Source organism: Zerene cesonia, chromosome Z, assembly GCF_012273895.1.
Source record: "Zerene cesonia ecotype Mississippi chromosome Z, Zerene_cesonia_1.1, whole genome shotgun sequence".
In the NCBI taxonomy this organism is placed as follows: domain Eukaryota; kingdom Metazoa; phylum Arthropoda; class Insecta; order Lepidoptera; family Pieridae; genus Zerene; species Zerene cesonia.
The window spans coordinates 5,630,978-5,647,782 of NC_052122.1; the positions used below are offsets into that span (position 1 = coordinate 5,630,978).

The window sequence follows — 16,805 nt, forward strand, 5'->3', positions numbered from 1 at the left end:
AAAGTAATAAATGTTATTTGCAGTTAACAATTTTCTTTTTTCTTTATTACAATATTTATGGCAAGACTAGGTAGTATTCATTGTTCTACAATTAGTTATATCCTATCGTATCTAATCTGAATTCCTAAAAAAGGTACAAGCTTATTTAATAGCAAAATTATTCTATGGCCTACGTGAAATGAATTCAGTTAAACTGAGCATAATTGAGAAACAGTTAAATTTTGCAATGATATTACTCTTATTTGCTCGTTTATTCATAATAATTATTTTTTATATCCGACAACCTCCAAGTTCGCAGTCGTTGTTATTGTTGTTTATATCAAAACGACAAAATGTGACGATGACAAAATATCGATGTAAGAACTTCCTAATCGGGCGGTAGTGGGCTGCGCTCGTGACGAAATATGAGGTCGGCCAGGCGGTCACTGTACTAAGGCCGTTCTGCTATCATTCATACCAAACGCCTCATGGTTGTGGACATTTTTTATTATTGTATCAACTCGACTTACATAATATTATTGGTAAATCTTAACGATCGAAATTGTATTCGCTTCTAATGATATTAAAGGTGTTATTGTAGGCATACTTTTTATGTGTAGCGACGAGTTAGAAAGAGGTTTTAGAAAGAAAATGAATGTAATGTTTTGTAGAAAATGAAAGGAAAATATCAAACTAAGTCATTGAATTAAAATATAAATTTGTTAACTTCTTTAATTAGTCTAAGTAAATTATTAGAGAAAATTTAATAATAAGTAGTGTCCCCACAAAAGAGCAAACTATTAATGTTCGGCATTATGTGATTTACTAATTTGCAAATAATTGTTCCTTGTTGATCACAAATCTGTAGATGACCTATGTTCCCGAGTCAGATTGAGGTGCCATTATCCACTGTTGCTATGTGAACACATCTTCCTGTCATAATTTCGCATAACCTTTTCGATCTAACATAAAAACCTTTAAATTCTTCCATAACGATGAAGCAGTAGTGCGGGTGTTATACATTCCTATAGCTAATCACTGTTCTTTGCATAGTTATTTCTATAGAAGGTTGCATTTTTTGTGCGTTTTTTTAGGTCTTAACATTATAATAGAATTCATAAATTTCGATTCTTTAAGTCAAGCGGAAAGTATTAGAATTATTGTTATTTTTTCTTTCATTTCATTTCATTTACATACTTAACATAGCAACATGGCATTTATTACCTACCGATGGATTTCAATATCGAACCGTAATTAATATGACGTTACAAATGCACGGCAACTTTTGTTTGCTTTCTCGTTCTTGCACATTTAAACAACAAAGCGATGTACAACGAACTATCAATAAGTCTGCAGGTTTTGGAATGCGACTGAATATTTAAACGGGACGTTAGTATGCCACTAAATATAAAGCAAGTGATAATGAATAAATCGCGTTTAAATCACGGTCCTACCCATAAAACTGATATAGTATTATTGTTCTTTTTTTCTGTTTATTTAGTATCGCATATGTATTTCCCTTTTTATTTTTGTTTTGTAATGGACCATATCACTATTTTTTAAAGAAAAATTGTAATTCTTTAAAGAATTACATTCATAAAATTCCATTCAAGGGTTACTCTTAGATGCACGATGCAAGACTTGAGGGATAAAAGAAAAGTGGTTGTTATCTGCTTAGTCATAGTCATAAATCATCATAAGTATGGATGTGTTGGGAAGGAAGCCGTCCATCTGGAATTACTATCTACCAATAACAAGTAAAACGAACCATAGATATCAAAATGATGAAATTGTAAAATACGAGTTGGTATTACGTCTTAGGTAACAACTTTCAGGCACACTATATCAAGGGATACGACGCATTTATTAACAATAGACGGGTGCGATTAATTATAGCGTGCATCCTCAATCCGTATGGAAGAACCTTTAATGTTCTAATTTATTAATTACACATTGTTATATTTGCTGTAAACATGTTGTAAATAACAGTGTGGAAACACTTATTGCTTGTTTTATAGGTTTGTTTTTAAAAAACGTCATTTAAATTCAATATAATTTTCCGTTTAAATAGGTACAGTCATTGTTACATAACTTGCGTACGTTCTAAAATATTACAAAGGTAGCATAAACTACGTGAATTATATTCTCAGTGCCCTTCTTTTAGTCATAAATCGATTTTTTTATTTAATAATATAGACGATGCATTATTACATACTCGTAATATGGTCGGAAAATTACTTCCTCTATGCGAAACTTAAAATCCGAGTCGGTGGGTGACATTAAATGTTTCTTTCTTATGGGAACTCTTGAAAGTTCCAGCAGATAAAACCTTTATCTTTTTTCCTTTCATATTTCAACCTTCTCAAAATCTACATTTGCTAATTCTCAGTTCTAATTTTAAATGTTCACTTTTTATTTTTACTGCCTATGAATTATAACCGAGAATTCATATGAATGTTTGAAGAACAGAACGCTCTGCATATCGAGGGCATGATCTACCATTATAACCAACAATCGGATATTATGTTTGAACAAGATAGAAGTAGCAAGGAAATTTTTAAATTAAGTATATTCTTTTCTGTAGATTTACCGTAGCTTAACACTTTCTTATATTTCAAAAATAATATAATTATGCAAATGAATGGATGTTGTAATATGTATCTAGCGTAAATGAACATTCTATAAAGTTAATAATATATCATTAGGAATAAAATTAAAATGGTAATTGCCGCGGTATGTATCGCATGTAATATCATGTAGACGTATTAAATTATAAGCGCAGTCATTAATTGCAGACACGGCTTCAGTTATTACTTAGAAATTATTATAAGTCCTATTGCTAATGCTCGCGTGGTCCATTAATATCGCGATGCTAATTGGCTGTCATTTTCAATAGAATATGTTCTCATGATTATCATTGTCATCGGTCACGTGATTGTAACATTAATAAACTGGAACCAACGGCAACAGCATCAGCAAAAGGGAGCAAAAGAAAATAAGAGATAAACTATTTTGATTTATGTATAATATGAAGAAAAATGTTATTTTTGGAAAGTTCTCTGCGGTTTACATTAACACCTTTTGTTGGGCTCACATTTAATGGTTTAACATTCCAAAATGTCCAGTTCGTGCATCTTTGGTGACTTTCTTCATCAGTGTTTCGGCGCTTAAAATACTTCGCGAAAATCGCAAGAAAATCATTTCAATATTCTCGCATGACATACGAAAAGTTTGTAATAGTTCTCTAGTATAATAATTTTAAGGCGCAATATTTTCTACTTAATTTTCCCTGAAATCCAAACTCTACCTTATATATCGAAACTGTATAAATACTACGTAAGAGCATTATAAATACATGAACCCATCTTTCCAGATGGTTCCACGGCATAATGTCCGCTAAAGAAGCTGAAAATCTCATCATGGAAAAAGGAAGAAACGGATCGTTTTTAGTGCGCGAGTCTCAGACGCACCCGGGGGAGTACGTGCTCTCTGTCAGGGTTCGGGGCAGGGTCAGCCACGTGATGATCCGAAAACAAGTAAGCTTATTTTAGTTTCAGCATTATTTCTTTATAGGATCCAATTTCAGTAACATTTAATAATAATACAAAGTACAATACCTTCCTCCTACCTGAATTAATTATTCTTTCGACATGTTATTAATGGGTTCCTAATTTTTTTTTTTATTCATAAACAAAACCATTCCAAACATATTTTGTATTTCATTTTTTACCATGACAAAAAAGTGATCTTGTAATTATAGTCGAATGTGAACTCAGTGTGGGTGTTATAATTTTTGCACAACAAGATCCGATTGTTATGCCATGTTATAGTGATGGCTAATGTTTTATATTTTTTTTACGTTAAGCTCATGAAAATACAGGGTAGCACAAAATTTTTTAAAGAATTTTAATTAAAAATAATATCTTAGGCATCAATAGACTTCATTCTTGTAATATTAGTGCAACCCTAGTATTGTCATTGGAAATCAATAGATTTCTTGACTTTAAAAACAATCATGCCTAAATAACAAGGTTATACTGTCCCCTTTGCAGGGATTCCATGAAAACTTTACGCATTTTGGGTAAAAATTAAATCTTATAACCATGTAGGTACATATAGTACTTAAGATCAGCTAATTTAAAATACCCTCATGTATGTATTTGCCACCAGATCTAAACTCCAATTGATTGTAAAGTATCATTGTATGTGAGTTGCGTGCGCAAAATTATTAGTGAGTTATTCCGCGTATAACAAAACACAAGGAAATACGTCCAAAATATGTACTTAAGGTATCGATGTTGGCGTTGTCTATTATTTTTTATCTCCGTACCAACTACCAAGTGTGTTTGATGAATTACAAAGTTTGTGACGAGTTTTTTCTCGTCAAATTTGTTCCAATAATGACTCCCACTTGCGTTTCAACTCTATAATAAATCATTCATCGCCACTTCCAATTAGGAAACTTATAATCAACACGCGAACTCTTTTGTTTAGCCTAAATTGGATTAAATGAAATTATGAATTGTACATGGAATATATACAGTCATAGGTAGTGAACTAATGATCATTGGGATTCATTTCAAAATCGAAAAAAATGCTGTATTTGTAATAATTAACTGTAAAAGATAATGTAATTTTCTGTGGTCGACATTATGTCAATCATTAACTTAGTTACGCTTGCTTTGGATGGGTAAATTTAACACGGTGGTCATACGTTGCTCCTGGACTATTGATATGTCTAATTAAATTAAATATATGAATAATTGTTTGTTCGCATTTTATAGTTAAAAAAATTAAGACTAACTATTGTTAACAATAGACAAATTCAAGAACGACTATGTTAAATTTAGGTTATAAAGTCGATACTATAACTATTACGAAACCTAAATACCGGGATCGCATGATGCCGAGGAGCTGGCTACAATAATCATTGATCGTTGTTGGTGAGGGGTGAGGGAAATCTGAGGTTGCATTTCCAGCAGAAGCGTGTCACAGAATCTATCTCACACACATCCGCTATAACTGTATGTGTGAAAGAGATGCAACACATCATCACCAATGACCAAAGCCTGCATCCGAATAGGAAACTAACACATATGTATGTAGAAAATTTATACAAACAGATATTTTAAAATGTACGGGAGTTTGTCACACTAGATTTTATTTTGTGTACTTCGTAAAGTGCATGTATTGTTATTTCGATATTTTTCTAGCAACGTTGTTCTCTCTCTCTATTTACTGAATAATTAAAAGTGTAGGCGCTGGTTACGCAATGCAAATTCCAAAATAAATTTAACATTTCTCATTTGCAAGTGAGTCTGCAGTCAAAGGGTAGTCTGAAATATATAAAGTAAGATAGGCTTATATACAAACGAAGGTGCTAAAGCGGGACAGAAATATAGGTATGAACTATTTTAAAATTGCATCAAAATATACCCAACTACAGTAAAACTGCATACAGCTACTAAGACCACATAAAATCCGAGTGATGATATTATTGCACTATGAGTCCGCAGTGCATAAGGTATACTTTAAACTTTTGTCTACCTTATATCATTTAAGAAATGTAAAGTGCGAGTTCAGTTAGTAAATAAGAAATACCATATAATTAAATTTAATGCGACTTGATATAAAACAATCAGCAACGTGTATGCAATAAGAATTAGTGGTGGCGTCAGTCTGTCCGACCGTAAGTAAACAATTCTTTGTAGTTATACATTTTTCAAGAAACTTGGAGAATATATTTACATAGTCAATTAATGAACTTTATTAAAATCAATGAAAATTTATAAGACATATAAATATAAATGTAAATATAGTGTAAATATAGATTCCTGTTTTATCCCAATATAAAAAGTCATATCATATTACCCAATTTTCATCAAAATCCATTCAGCGTCCTTAATAAAAACAAAGTTTTACATTTATAATATTAGTGTGATTACGTTTTTTACTTGTACCCTGTTTTTTCAAATATAGCTTCGACAATTGCTTTGAAATGATGCCATACCAGCCATAGCCTGTTTTCAATAACCCTTGAGTGGGTATTTATATAGCTGAATATAAAATAAGTAGCCCACTTATTTTATATTCAGGTAGCTTTTGCCCGCGGTTCCTACACGTGAAATTTGGTCTTCCACATAAAGTTTTGTGAAAATTTTTTTTTGTAATTGTTTACTTGATGACGCGTCATCGCTTGGATCACATCAAGACTCCCGCTCTCTCAAAGTTAATACTTTAGCTCCATTCAACTCAATCTTACCGTGAATACTGTCATTTGTAAATAACTAAGTTTACCTGCATTAAATACTAAAAGCGAAAAAAGTGTCGATTTTACGAAGAGGTAGAAAAGTATAAAATTTAATTGTATATAATTTGTTTCTTTTGATTTACTGTAATTTTAGTCATAGTAGCTTTTCCATAGATATATTTGGATCTATTTCATACAAACCATCTTTCGGTATTACACTTGGGTATCTCTAACGTACGTAAAAATCTCTCAAAAGATAAAAAAATTGCCTTTTTTAAGTTTATTACTATAATATGACCGAATTATATAAAAAAAAACAATAGTTATTAATTGTAGCCTATCTGTTTTTAATGCACAACTTATAGTACGGTAAAGTGTATTTTTAATATGTTTTTGCGTGAAGAGTAACAAGCTTTTGCTGTGTTGTTTTTCAAAACAACACATGGAAAATATCCATCCATCCATCCTCAGTACGTTGGACATTTAGCATATTAATTAGTAGGACAGTATTAGTAGGTTTAGTAGCATTAGTAAAATTAACGTTATTAGCTAATGTCGCCATTTGTACGTATCGTAATTAGCGTACATTAAATATGGTAGATATTTAATAAATGAAATAAATTTAACAATACGGCAAGTAGTAGGCGTCTGTTGATCGCGAAGTTATGAATATTTTTATTATGATTTGTAAAGTGAGTCATATGTACTTTGATATTCGTGGAAGAAGTGTCTTTGAATGAGTTGATTCAGAGGATCATTTTAGTAATTGCGTTGTCCGACCTTATTAAGTTATCCTAAGACCAAATCGCAGTAACATTCATAGCTATATGAAGAATGAAAAGTAAAAATATCATATTGTTATTTAACACAATATTTATGAATTATTCTTATTATTATTACTAAATAAGAGCTTTTGTGTGATTTAATTCTTCATTTACCTACTTATTCACAAAGGCATAATTTTCTTCGTCAAGTATTTTTTATTTATAGATTTTGCTATGTTTTCGAAAGTATAACATTTTTACGATCTTTGCTATACATTATATATCAAATATATAATATACCATGTACTACTTATTCACCGCTTCACACCACAATGACAAAACGACCCATTTTTAGCATTTTAACTGAGTTTTAATATATTAGAGTCTCCAAAAGTATAAAACAATTTTAAAAGACTGTAGCTATCAAAGTGTTAGTGTGGATATGGTGCAGCATGGCCCAACACCGCTTTAGTGTAAAATGTTCGCACCATGCTTACCAGGAACTCATGAGAGCTCGGAAAGCTGCATGTACATTCTCGTAGCATCGGTAAGAACTTGCTGAAAATTGCATCATAAAACTTATCGGTTGTGGATAATTAAATACATTTTAATCATGTGATAATCCATATTTGACCACGTAGGTTTTATTTTACACAACCTATCCCAAATTTACCTTAAATATAAAATACAGTTAAGATGTTTTTATCATTATTTAATTTTCCATTTTCCAAATTAACTCTCGAAAAATGTTTCAATTGTAAATCATTTAACATTTTCTCTTTATTAAATCTTTTTTTATTGCTCAATGTAAAAAAATATACTTTGTAATATTTAAATAAAACCCAAGCATTATATTATAGGAACATTACAGAAGGACTGAAATTAAACATCTAGTGACTAATTGTAAATATATGACGGATGTAAAGTATAAATAAATATTATACCAAAAGGGGTCGCTTCATATAATTTCCCTTCGATCAATGGAAATATATGCAAGTACTTATTTGTAATTGTAATTAATTATAAAATGAATAATTGAAACATTTTTCGAAAACTTTATCTAGACCATAGAAAGTATTTGAATATTTATGAAATTTGCGAACGTCAATAAATTTATCTTATAGGTAAATTAAATACAATTTTAATGAAAGCATCAACGGCACAGTATAAGGTCGAATACAAACCGTGCCACCATACATAATATACATGTCTGTATAATGTTTCTGGAATACTAGGCGAGCAAAATCAGCAAGAGATGGAAACAGGGCATGCGCGTTACATCTAGATTGCAATGGTCTTCTAGTGCATCCTACATGACCTAACTTCAGTCTAGTACTGTTTAACGCGAAGTTTGTATTCTATGACAGCGAGGTGCATAATATTGCATTTAGAGTACCAGGATATCATGGCACAATAGGAGTTTGACCGGTGATACTTGCAGGCGTTGAATTGCATCGTGCATCTGCGCAATAGGGGACTCATTTATTGCGGTGCATTGGTGTTCTCAGTGGATATTCCTTAAAACATTTGAGATTTATATCGTCGATGTAACGCGTATAATTCAAAGTGTTTGTAGTGATTGTAATGTTTTGTGTTGTGTACAATGGAGGCAGCTTGAAAGGATCAGTTTTACTTATCACTTAATCATTTTCGTTCAAATATTGGAATATACAATGGCCTAAATATATATTAAAAGACATAACGTCTAGACGTTTTGATCTCATAAGCATTCAAGGTACCGATATGTTCATTTGAATTTGTAAATAGCGACGTAAACAAGCCAATGCAGGTCTAAGTTCTCCCAAATTATTAGGAAATATTTTAAGAGCATTGGAAGAAATAAATGAAAATTCGTAAAATGACACTTAAATCATTTCTATAAACGATAAAAGCCGTAGGGTTAAGTATCAAAATGAGCTGGCATACGATGTGCAAAATCATGAAACAAAAATAATAAATTTACATATAAAAATAAAACAATAAATATTAAAGATATTTAACTGAGATGGCGGGCATTTAAATGTTACGTTATTAAAAAAAAAAACAAATCTGTGCAGTGATTATCAGCAAAAAAATAGCGTACAATGAATTTTGGTTAACTGTCCCTTTTAAATTCCTTATTTCACTATTTTGATGATATGAAAGCCATATGTACTCGTACATTGCACCTAATATAAATTGACATCATAATATGTTTATATTATAATTTTTATCTCACGTAGGTTCAGGTTGATTAACTTAAAGTATTATAAACTTAGTAGTCCAGTCTTCACTGGCATTGTATTGCTAAATGTAGCTGATCATAAGATTGGGAAACGCTAATGGCTTTTGAATAAACATGAGCATGAGAATTGTTGCCAAGGTTAGTTGCCTGCAATGGAAAACTTATTAAACAAACAGTCATAAAATTACAACCTTTTTAACTGAAATAATTAATAAACGACTCAAATTTGAAATAAAAATAAACATTATTTCCATACGACATAGCATTACAGATAATTTATGACGAATTTTCAATATTTGGACATTCAACTATGGTTGCATCTATATCAAGTGATATGGAATGCAACAGTTCGTTCAATCAATACAGCCTCACTCACACGGGCTGTATTGATTCCCAGTCTAGTTTGTGCATTGTACCTAGACCAGGAACAAATATTGTTACCAGTTTAAAGGTGAGAATATTAAGTGAATTTTATTTGAATGTGTTGTTAAAATCGTAAAGGAAAGTCGATAGTCTTTAAACTTGCGAATTATCAGTAATTTAGTGCATATATGAAGCGTAAAATGTCCCATGATTGAGCTAGCCGTTGCATCGATAAAGGATGCTGCGTCATGGGCTCTAATTGTGGTTTCTAAATGAATATTTAAACTGGATTTGTTGCATTGGCATTTATTTTAAAATTTTTCTTCAATTTACCTGAATGATTGGCTGTTTTTAGAACGCAATATGTAAATTAATCAGATATTAAAACTTTATAAACCTAAAGCGTATAAAGAATAAAAACAAAGTTAAACCAATCCTAGAAATACCCGACGTTTTAAAAAGTCGATGCACGTAATGTTGGCGACGTGAAGGAATGCAACAGGTTTTGTGGTCCATTTAACTGATTATAGACTCTGCCCTTGTCTTTGATAAGAGTGGAGATTATGTGAAGGGATTTAACTTCAATATCCATATAATAAGATAAATATTCAATAACATAATCACTTATCAAACCTAGCTAATACAAATTAATGAATGACTGTTGGATGGTAATTTATCACCTTATAAAACAAAAGCTAAAAATAGAGTGTAAATTTTCGATAATAAACAAAAAATGCCGCGATACAATAGTATTATTGGTAATTTCGTTTCACTTAATAGCTATGTTTGCCTGAAATTGTAAGGTCTACCCATATAAGCAAGATACTCTTTTGATTAATGTTATATATATTGCATTAGCTCCCCAAAAAGTTAGGTCTTAAAAGGTGATCCAGAGATGGTCTTGAGGTGTCATTAAAACCCAATAAGGCATCATTTAAAAATGAAGTCTCATAAGGGTGGAATGGCATAGTATTCATATATGGATTCAAATATTAAAATAGCAATTTCTCTCGCAGCAAAACAAGTACGACGTAGGAAGTGGCGAGCAGTTCGACGATCTAGTCGGTCTGATTGAACACTTCCGATCGTATCCTATGATAGAGAGCTCCGGTGACGTGCTACGTTTGCTGCAACCCGTGTCCGGAACTTGTCTCAGAGCGCAGGATATTGATCAGAAAGTTCAGGTATACTATTTTTAAACAACCGCTAGACCTTGCATGTTAGCGGCTATTGAAACTTTAATTTCAACGGTCTCATACTACGAGAATTTATAATGAAGTATTAGAAGACTCAACATATAATTTCCATTATAGGAAATGGACGAATTCAGGAAACTCGACAGCAAAATGAGTGGCTTCGATAGCGAATATCTCGCTCTAAAGATGATTGATGATATTAACGTATTCACTTCTAACGAAGGGATGAAGCTGGAAAATAACAAGAAAAACAGATACCGAAACATAATACCTTGTGAGTTAAGATTTCTTTATACATACATACATACACTGTTTATCCTTTTTCCGTTATTATTCTAATTATGTACAAAAATAAAAGAAAAGTATGTTTGAAAGTTATTTGTGCAATTCTACACATCTGTTGAAAAGGATGAGAAAATATAAAAAAGGTCCGCCCGAGGAGACTGAAAGAAAACAGCCCCGGTTATATATAAAAATAACAAAATAATGTCTATAAAAGTAGGTACCCTGTTACTTCTAGCATAGCAAATGAAATATACCGTCCATTCCGGTCTATTTTCCCTCGGGGCTTTATAGTGAAATTCCTCAGACAAATTCTTGCTTTGCTTTAGCTTTTGCATTGGAATCCTTTGTCCGAGTTCCGATGCAAGCGCTCTTTCATTTCAATTTATTTATTTTGAAATTCGTTTTATATAGCTAGAAAACTAAAGATCGTGAAACGTTATATTATGTATTAACTTACCTTAAAGAAAATATTGCGTCATTCATAAAAAATTGATGGTTTTTTTACAAACAATCATTAGGTGAATGTTTCAATATTAAAATTTTGAAAACAACGATTATGGATTTTTATCACGTTGGTTAACATGATTTTTACGCAGTTTCTATACCTAGTGTATAGCTTAAATTGATATAAAATTACAGATGACCAAACACGCGTAGTACTGCGCAAACCTCCAGGTCGTCCAGAGTGTTCAGACTATATAAATGCTAGTTTCATACGCCCTTCTAGACTGAGTGATTCAACCAGCTCAGTGCAGTCTTCAAACGAAAGCCTCGACAGCGTTCATTGTAAGAATATTTTTAAATAAACATACCCAAACATCTTATTTAGATGAACCTATAGGTTAAGACACGTAAAGTAAAACCATAAAACTCAAGGATCATAATAACGTATTTACGATTACATCAAATGCCGTTTTAGTCAAAGAAAAACAGAAAAATGAGGAAAACCGTTTTTAAACACTATTTTGTTCATGACATACTGATTAGGTTGATATAAATATAAAGGATTTCATATGATTAAAATAAAATACTCGAATAAAGTAAACTGCATACGAAAGAACCTTTCCTTAGTTATCCTTATCCTTCTCGAAAAAATATTTGGGTCTGATATTTAAATGGTAAATAAAATGCACCTTCTAGCGCTTGCCGTGCGAAATGAAGCCATAGATGAAGTGCCGTTGGTCTCAAAATCCATATCCGACGATGCGATCAGAGAGGTCAAAAGTTGCATCAAATTGGACAAGTTTAATGGGAACTTGTGCCGAAATTTGGGTAAAGATATGCTCTATTTAATAACTCTACCATTTTTGATAATAACGACTCAAAATTTTTACGATTCTGTTAATTCTCCAGATTATTTTATCATAACGTGGGTCGATTTTTTGCAGTCAAAGATAAATTCTATATAGCGACGCAGGGTTGTCTCCCAAACACAACGGATGACTTCTGGCGCATGATATGGCAAGAAGACGTGCGGGTCATTGCCATGATCACTAAGGAGATAGAAAAGGGAAAGGTAAACTAAATTCTAACCTAATTTCTTTAATTGAAACATAACTCTAAAAAGATAATATTCTAATTAAGAAATAAAACACTAATCACTAAATAATAACTTTGTAGAGAAAATGCGAGCGCTACTGGCCACTCATTGGTCTTGAAGTGAGTCATGGCGGTCTTGCAATAAAATCGGTTTCAGAGAGCTTCTATGAGGACTATCGCGTCAGGGAGTTGGATGTGAGTGACAAGAACAAATCCAAGATAATTTATCAATATCAATTCACTGTAAGTACATATTTTATTCTTAGTACATTATTATGAATAGCTATTAATAGCAGTTTTGTAAATGAAAAGTACATTTCGTCAAATACATAGGTTTGTTTGAAGCCTGCTTACCGAATCCACAAATAAATATAATAATACTGTTTTTGTCATTGTGATTTGAAAATATTTATAAATTGGCTTTTGATCGATCTAGACTTGGCCAGATCATGGAACACCACCACAAGCTGAAGGTGTTTTGAACTTCGTGTATGACATAAACAGAAAAATGTTTGATATTGCACGAGAGAAAAATGCTCCCGAGAAGGTAAAAGCTTTGAGTTTGAGTGAATTCAGAGATATTATCTATTGATGATTTATTTCAATACACCGATTATTTTGTATTAAATAGTATTGTATTATGTAACTACTATCTTTCTAAAAGTGGCAGTTACTTTGGATTATGAATAACATTTATAAATTTAGATATACATACCTGAAAGGAAACATACACAATCAAATATTTTTCTTCCAGAACATTTTGTGCGTTCATTGCTCCGCTGGTGTCGGTAGGACTGGAACATTTATTGCTATCGACATGATTATCAATAAAGTGAAGCAGTTTGGTAAGTTTTATTTATGTTATTTTAAGAAATTACTTATGCATGTGTAAAAAACATATATTTAAAGCATTGCGATGGAATAAATTGTGATTTATAAAGGTTTACACTGAAGTTATAATAATTTAAATGTAGCCAGTAAATTTTCTTCAATTGTTATCATCACTGGAAATCTTATTAAAGTGACAAGATTCTACAAAGAAATCAAACGAATATAATACAAAAAAAACGGGTAAATAGAAAATTTATTAATTCTACCAAAATGAGATAGCTTTTCTCTTTTCCTATACTTCAATTTTATATAATAACCGAAATTATTCCGCATCAAGTACCTTTAGGCTTCTACCTATTGATATTAAATTAATATTATACCTGCATTGACTAAATTACATGTTCAATGCTAGATTCTGACAAAAAAAAGGCTGATTCTGCTTATGCGATTTGTTCTGATCTTATTATCTTGCTACAATTGCAATTGCTATTATGATTCTCTTTTCTGAACTCTTTTCAATGCGATTTCATATACATTTATATATTTTTTGCCTACCAGAATGAAAAAAAATAACACTATTTATTTTGTATGTTTTGTTGTTGTTTTCTTAAATTCGGTAACACGTATTACAATTTCGATTTAAATATGTAGTAAATAGGGTCTAATTAAATCGTCACAATATTTCTATGCCTTTAATATTACGGATACCTATGCGCTGCCAGCGTTAACAGAAGACCATAAATAAAACAAATTTTAATCTTTTAGATCACAACTTCTATTAATAATTAATATTTCATTTGATGTGTTTTATTATGACTGAAGGTGTTGTAGTCGGTAACATAATATATTACGTAGGTACCTCAGGTGAATGACGTGTTATAAAACAAATGTCTTCTATATACCATTCCCATAGTTTTTACAGCGCTGCAAATCTTTTGTTATAGGATTTAATTGTGAGATAGACGTATACAATGCGGTGAAATTGATTCGCGCCCAACGCAGTGGCATGGTACAGAACAAGATACAGTATAGATTCATATACTTGGCTCTACAAAACTACATGGACAGCAAGAAGATGCGACAGAAGGTAAACTTTCAAAGAACTGCATAGACTGTGGGAGCTTGGTATTTGTAAACGAGTGATGCAGGTTGAATTGCCATTGTATAAAACAGCTTTATTTTTTATTATTATTATTAATATTTTTGCATAATATTGCAGTGCTATACAGGATGTCCGCCGGTCGTCATAGTAATTGATCGTCATTGCATTCCTGATTTCGTAAAGATGCTTATTTGAGTTTTTCTCAAACTCTAAGTTTACATTCCTAGCCGTTTAGTACTGTTACATTAGTAGCTGGTATAAACATAATGTGGACATGATATCTATGAAAACATAGTCTGAAACGTAAGAGCGCGCGTGGGAGGCAAAATAGGGCGAGGGGTGCACACATAGTCTTAAGAATTCATTTAATAGAAAAAAACAATTGCGTCGGGGAATTTATGAGTATTTTTTACGGAATCAAACATACAGTTTAGGTGATGCTCTATTGAGTACCACCAGCGCGACATCCTGAATATCAAGATTATGTTGATAAAAGATTTATCACATAAAAATATCACCGGCAGAGGAACTACACTGTCGTTGAATACAATCATATTGGGATGTTTATGTTGGAACCACAATTAGTTAACTTGCTCATATTATATTTTTATGCTTACAGGTTTGCACACCTCGGGCCTAGACGAAAGAGTCCACCAAAGTGTCAAATGATAAGACTAAGTGATGTTATTTATTGATGTTTCGTAATTTATCTTGTAGTGTTTACAAAAATCTATCTATGTCATTCGACTCTCATCATTGTAAACCAAATGAATATTAAAGTATTAATAAATATAGTATACCGTGAATCATTTTCCGTAGATCTATACCTAACCTAACAAAATGTTACAAAGAAGGGCAGAATTCAACATTTTTTTTAAATGCAGTAAGTATAGACTTATTATGCCTTAAAGATATACAAAAACAACTAAATCAATAGTATAATGTAACCATCGTTTCCGGCAGGATTTTTAAAAATGTGTTTTTGACATTTATTACCGACATTTAGTTTGCGAAAGATTTTGATAAAAATGCGATCCTGAATTATTTCTATAAATTGACAACTGCTACTCCTACTATTTGTATTTCTGGTTGTGTGTGCTTATGCAATTTATTTAAAAACTCAAAGCTGAGCGAAAATGGACATTTTGAAGTCTTTAGGTGGGTATACTTGCACTAGAACATTTCTTCGAGCATTTCTATGTAATATTACGATCTTACGAATGGTACGATAGTACAGTTTTCAATTCAATTTCAAATATTTTTCCATATCGTGTGATGTTTAATAACATACTCCAAAATAAAAATTCATTCCTGCAAATGCTCGAGGTTCTGTTCGGTGTGATGGTCACAGCGATTGAAGCTTGCGTAAGTTTTGATTGAAATGTGGGATAGACTTCGTGTACTGCATTTACCTTGATGAATTATAATAGTGAATGCTGTAGTCTATCACCACCCTTAACAATGTGTGCCACAAACTTAATGTGCATTGCATGGTTGATTTTTGTTTTCATTTGATGACAACCAGCACGTTAATTATAAGGACAATTTTATTTTTAATCTAGTTATCATTTGAATTATTTTCGCAATAAACAAAGTCAAAAAACTAACAAAGGGAATAGATACCCATTGAGCAATGGAAATTACTTTGAACTAACATTGAAGTTATTGCCCTGCGATTCAATTAACTGTATGAAATCAATACACCTCATTATGTTCTTTCTGCTCTTCATCAATTATTAAATAATTGTATATATGAATCTCTTGAGCTTGAAGACAGCGTTATTCAAACTATTTCGACGACCTTTGTCAATAAAATAGCATTGATAAAATGCCTATTAATAAAATGCCACTTGAATTCATTCTAGTATCGCAGCGAGGGGACAAATATATTGAAGTGTTTGTATTTGTTATATGACTTTGTGAATTGTGATATAAGTTTGCCAAATATCGTTTTTGCTAATGAACTGAATTACGACGCTATTAAAATTAGTGTTTTATGTTATTAGGAGGATGCTAAATTAAATAAAAATGCAAACGAAGATGGTTTGGAAAATGCACCAAAACATTATTGAGATTACGTCATTTTCATAATCAATTAAGACTAAGAGTAATTTTTTTAAAGATTTGGTTAAAACATAGGTATTCGTCGACTACGATATTAAGTAAGCAATAAGCATTTTCAAAATGTGGTCTATATGCTTTTGATATTTTCCATGTGACACTTTCACGTTAGGTATTGCTAGTATATACAGTATTATGTTAACTGTGTTTA

The 16,805-nt window shown here is 31.6% G+C and overlaps 1 protein-coding gene across 2 annotated transcripts in view; it reads left to right on the forward strand.

Annotated features, from left to right (window-relative positions):
- Positions 1-15,328, forward strand: part of LOC119835841 (tyrosine-protein phosphatase non-receptor type 11-like) — an 18,727-nt gene extending 3,399 nt beyond the window's left edge. Inside the window, exons 2-12 of one of the 2 annotated variants that reach the window (XM_038360875.1) lie at positions 3,353-3,515; positions 10,597-10,764; positions 10,894-11,050; positions 11,701-11,847; positions 12,202-12,333; positions 12,450-12,577; positions 12,682-12,843; positions 13,037-13,147; positions 13,355-13,445; positions 14,376-14,518; positions 15,153-15,328. In XM_038360875.1, the coding sequence (XP_038216803.1) occupies positions 3,353-3,515; positions 10,597-10,764; positions 10,894-11,050; positions 11,701-11,847; positions 12,202-12,333; positions 12,450-12,577; positions 12,682-12,843; positions 13,037-13,147; positions 13,355-13,445; positions 14,376-14,518; positions 15,153-15,173 (1,423 nt within the window). In that variant the 3' untranslated portion in view covers positions 15,174-15,328. The remainder of the gene's footprint in view (positions 1-3,352; positions 3,516-10,596; positions 10,765-10,893; positions 11,051-11,700; positions 11,848-12,201; positions 12,334-12,449; positions 12,578-12,681; positions 12,844-13,036; positions 13,148-13,354; positions 13,446-14,375; positions 14,519-15,152) is intronic. The other variant, XM_038360877.1, reaches the window with a different exon arrangement.
- Positions 15,329-16,805: the final 1,477 nt, after the last annotated feature.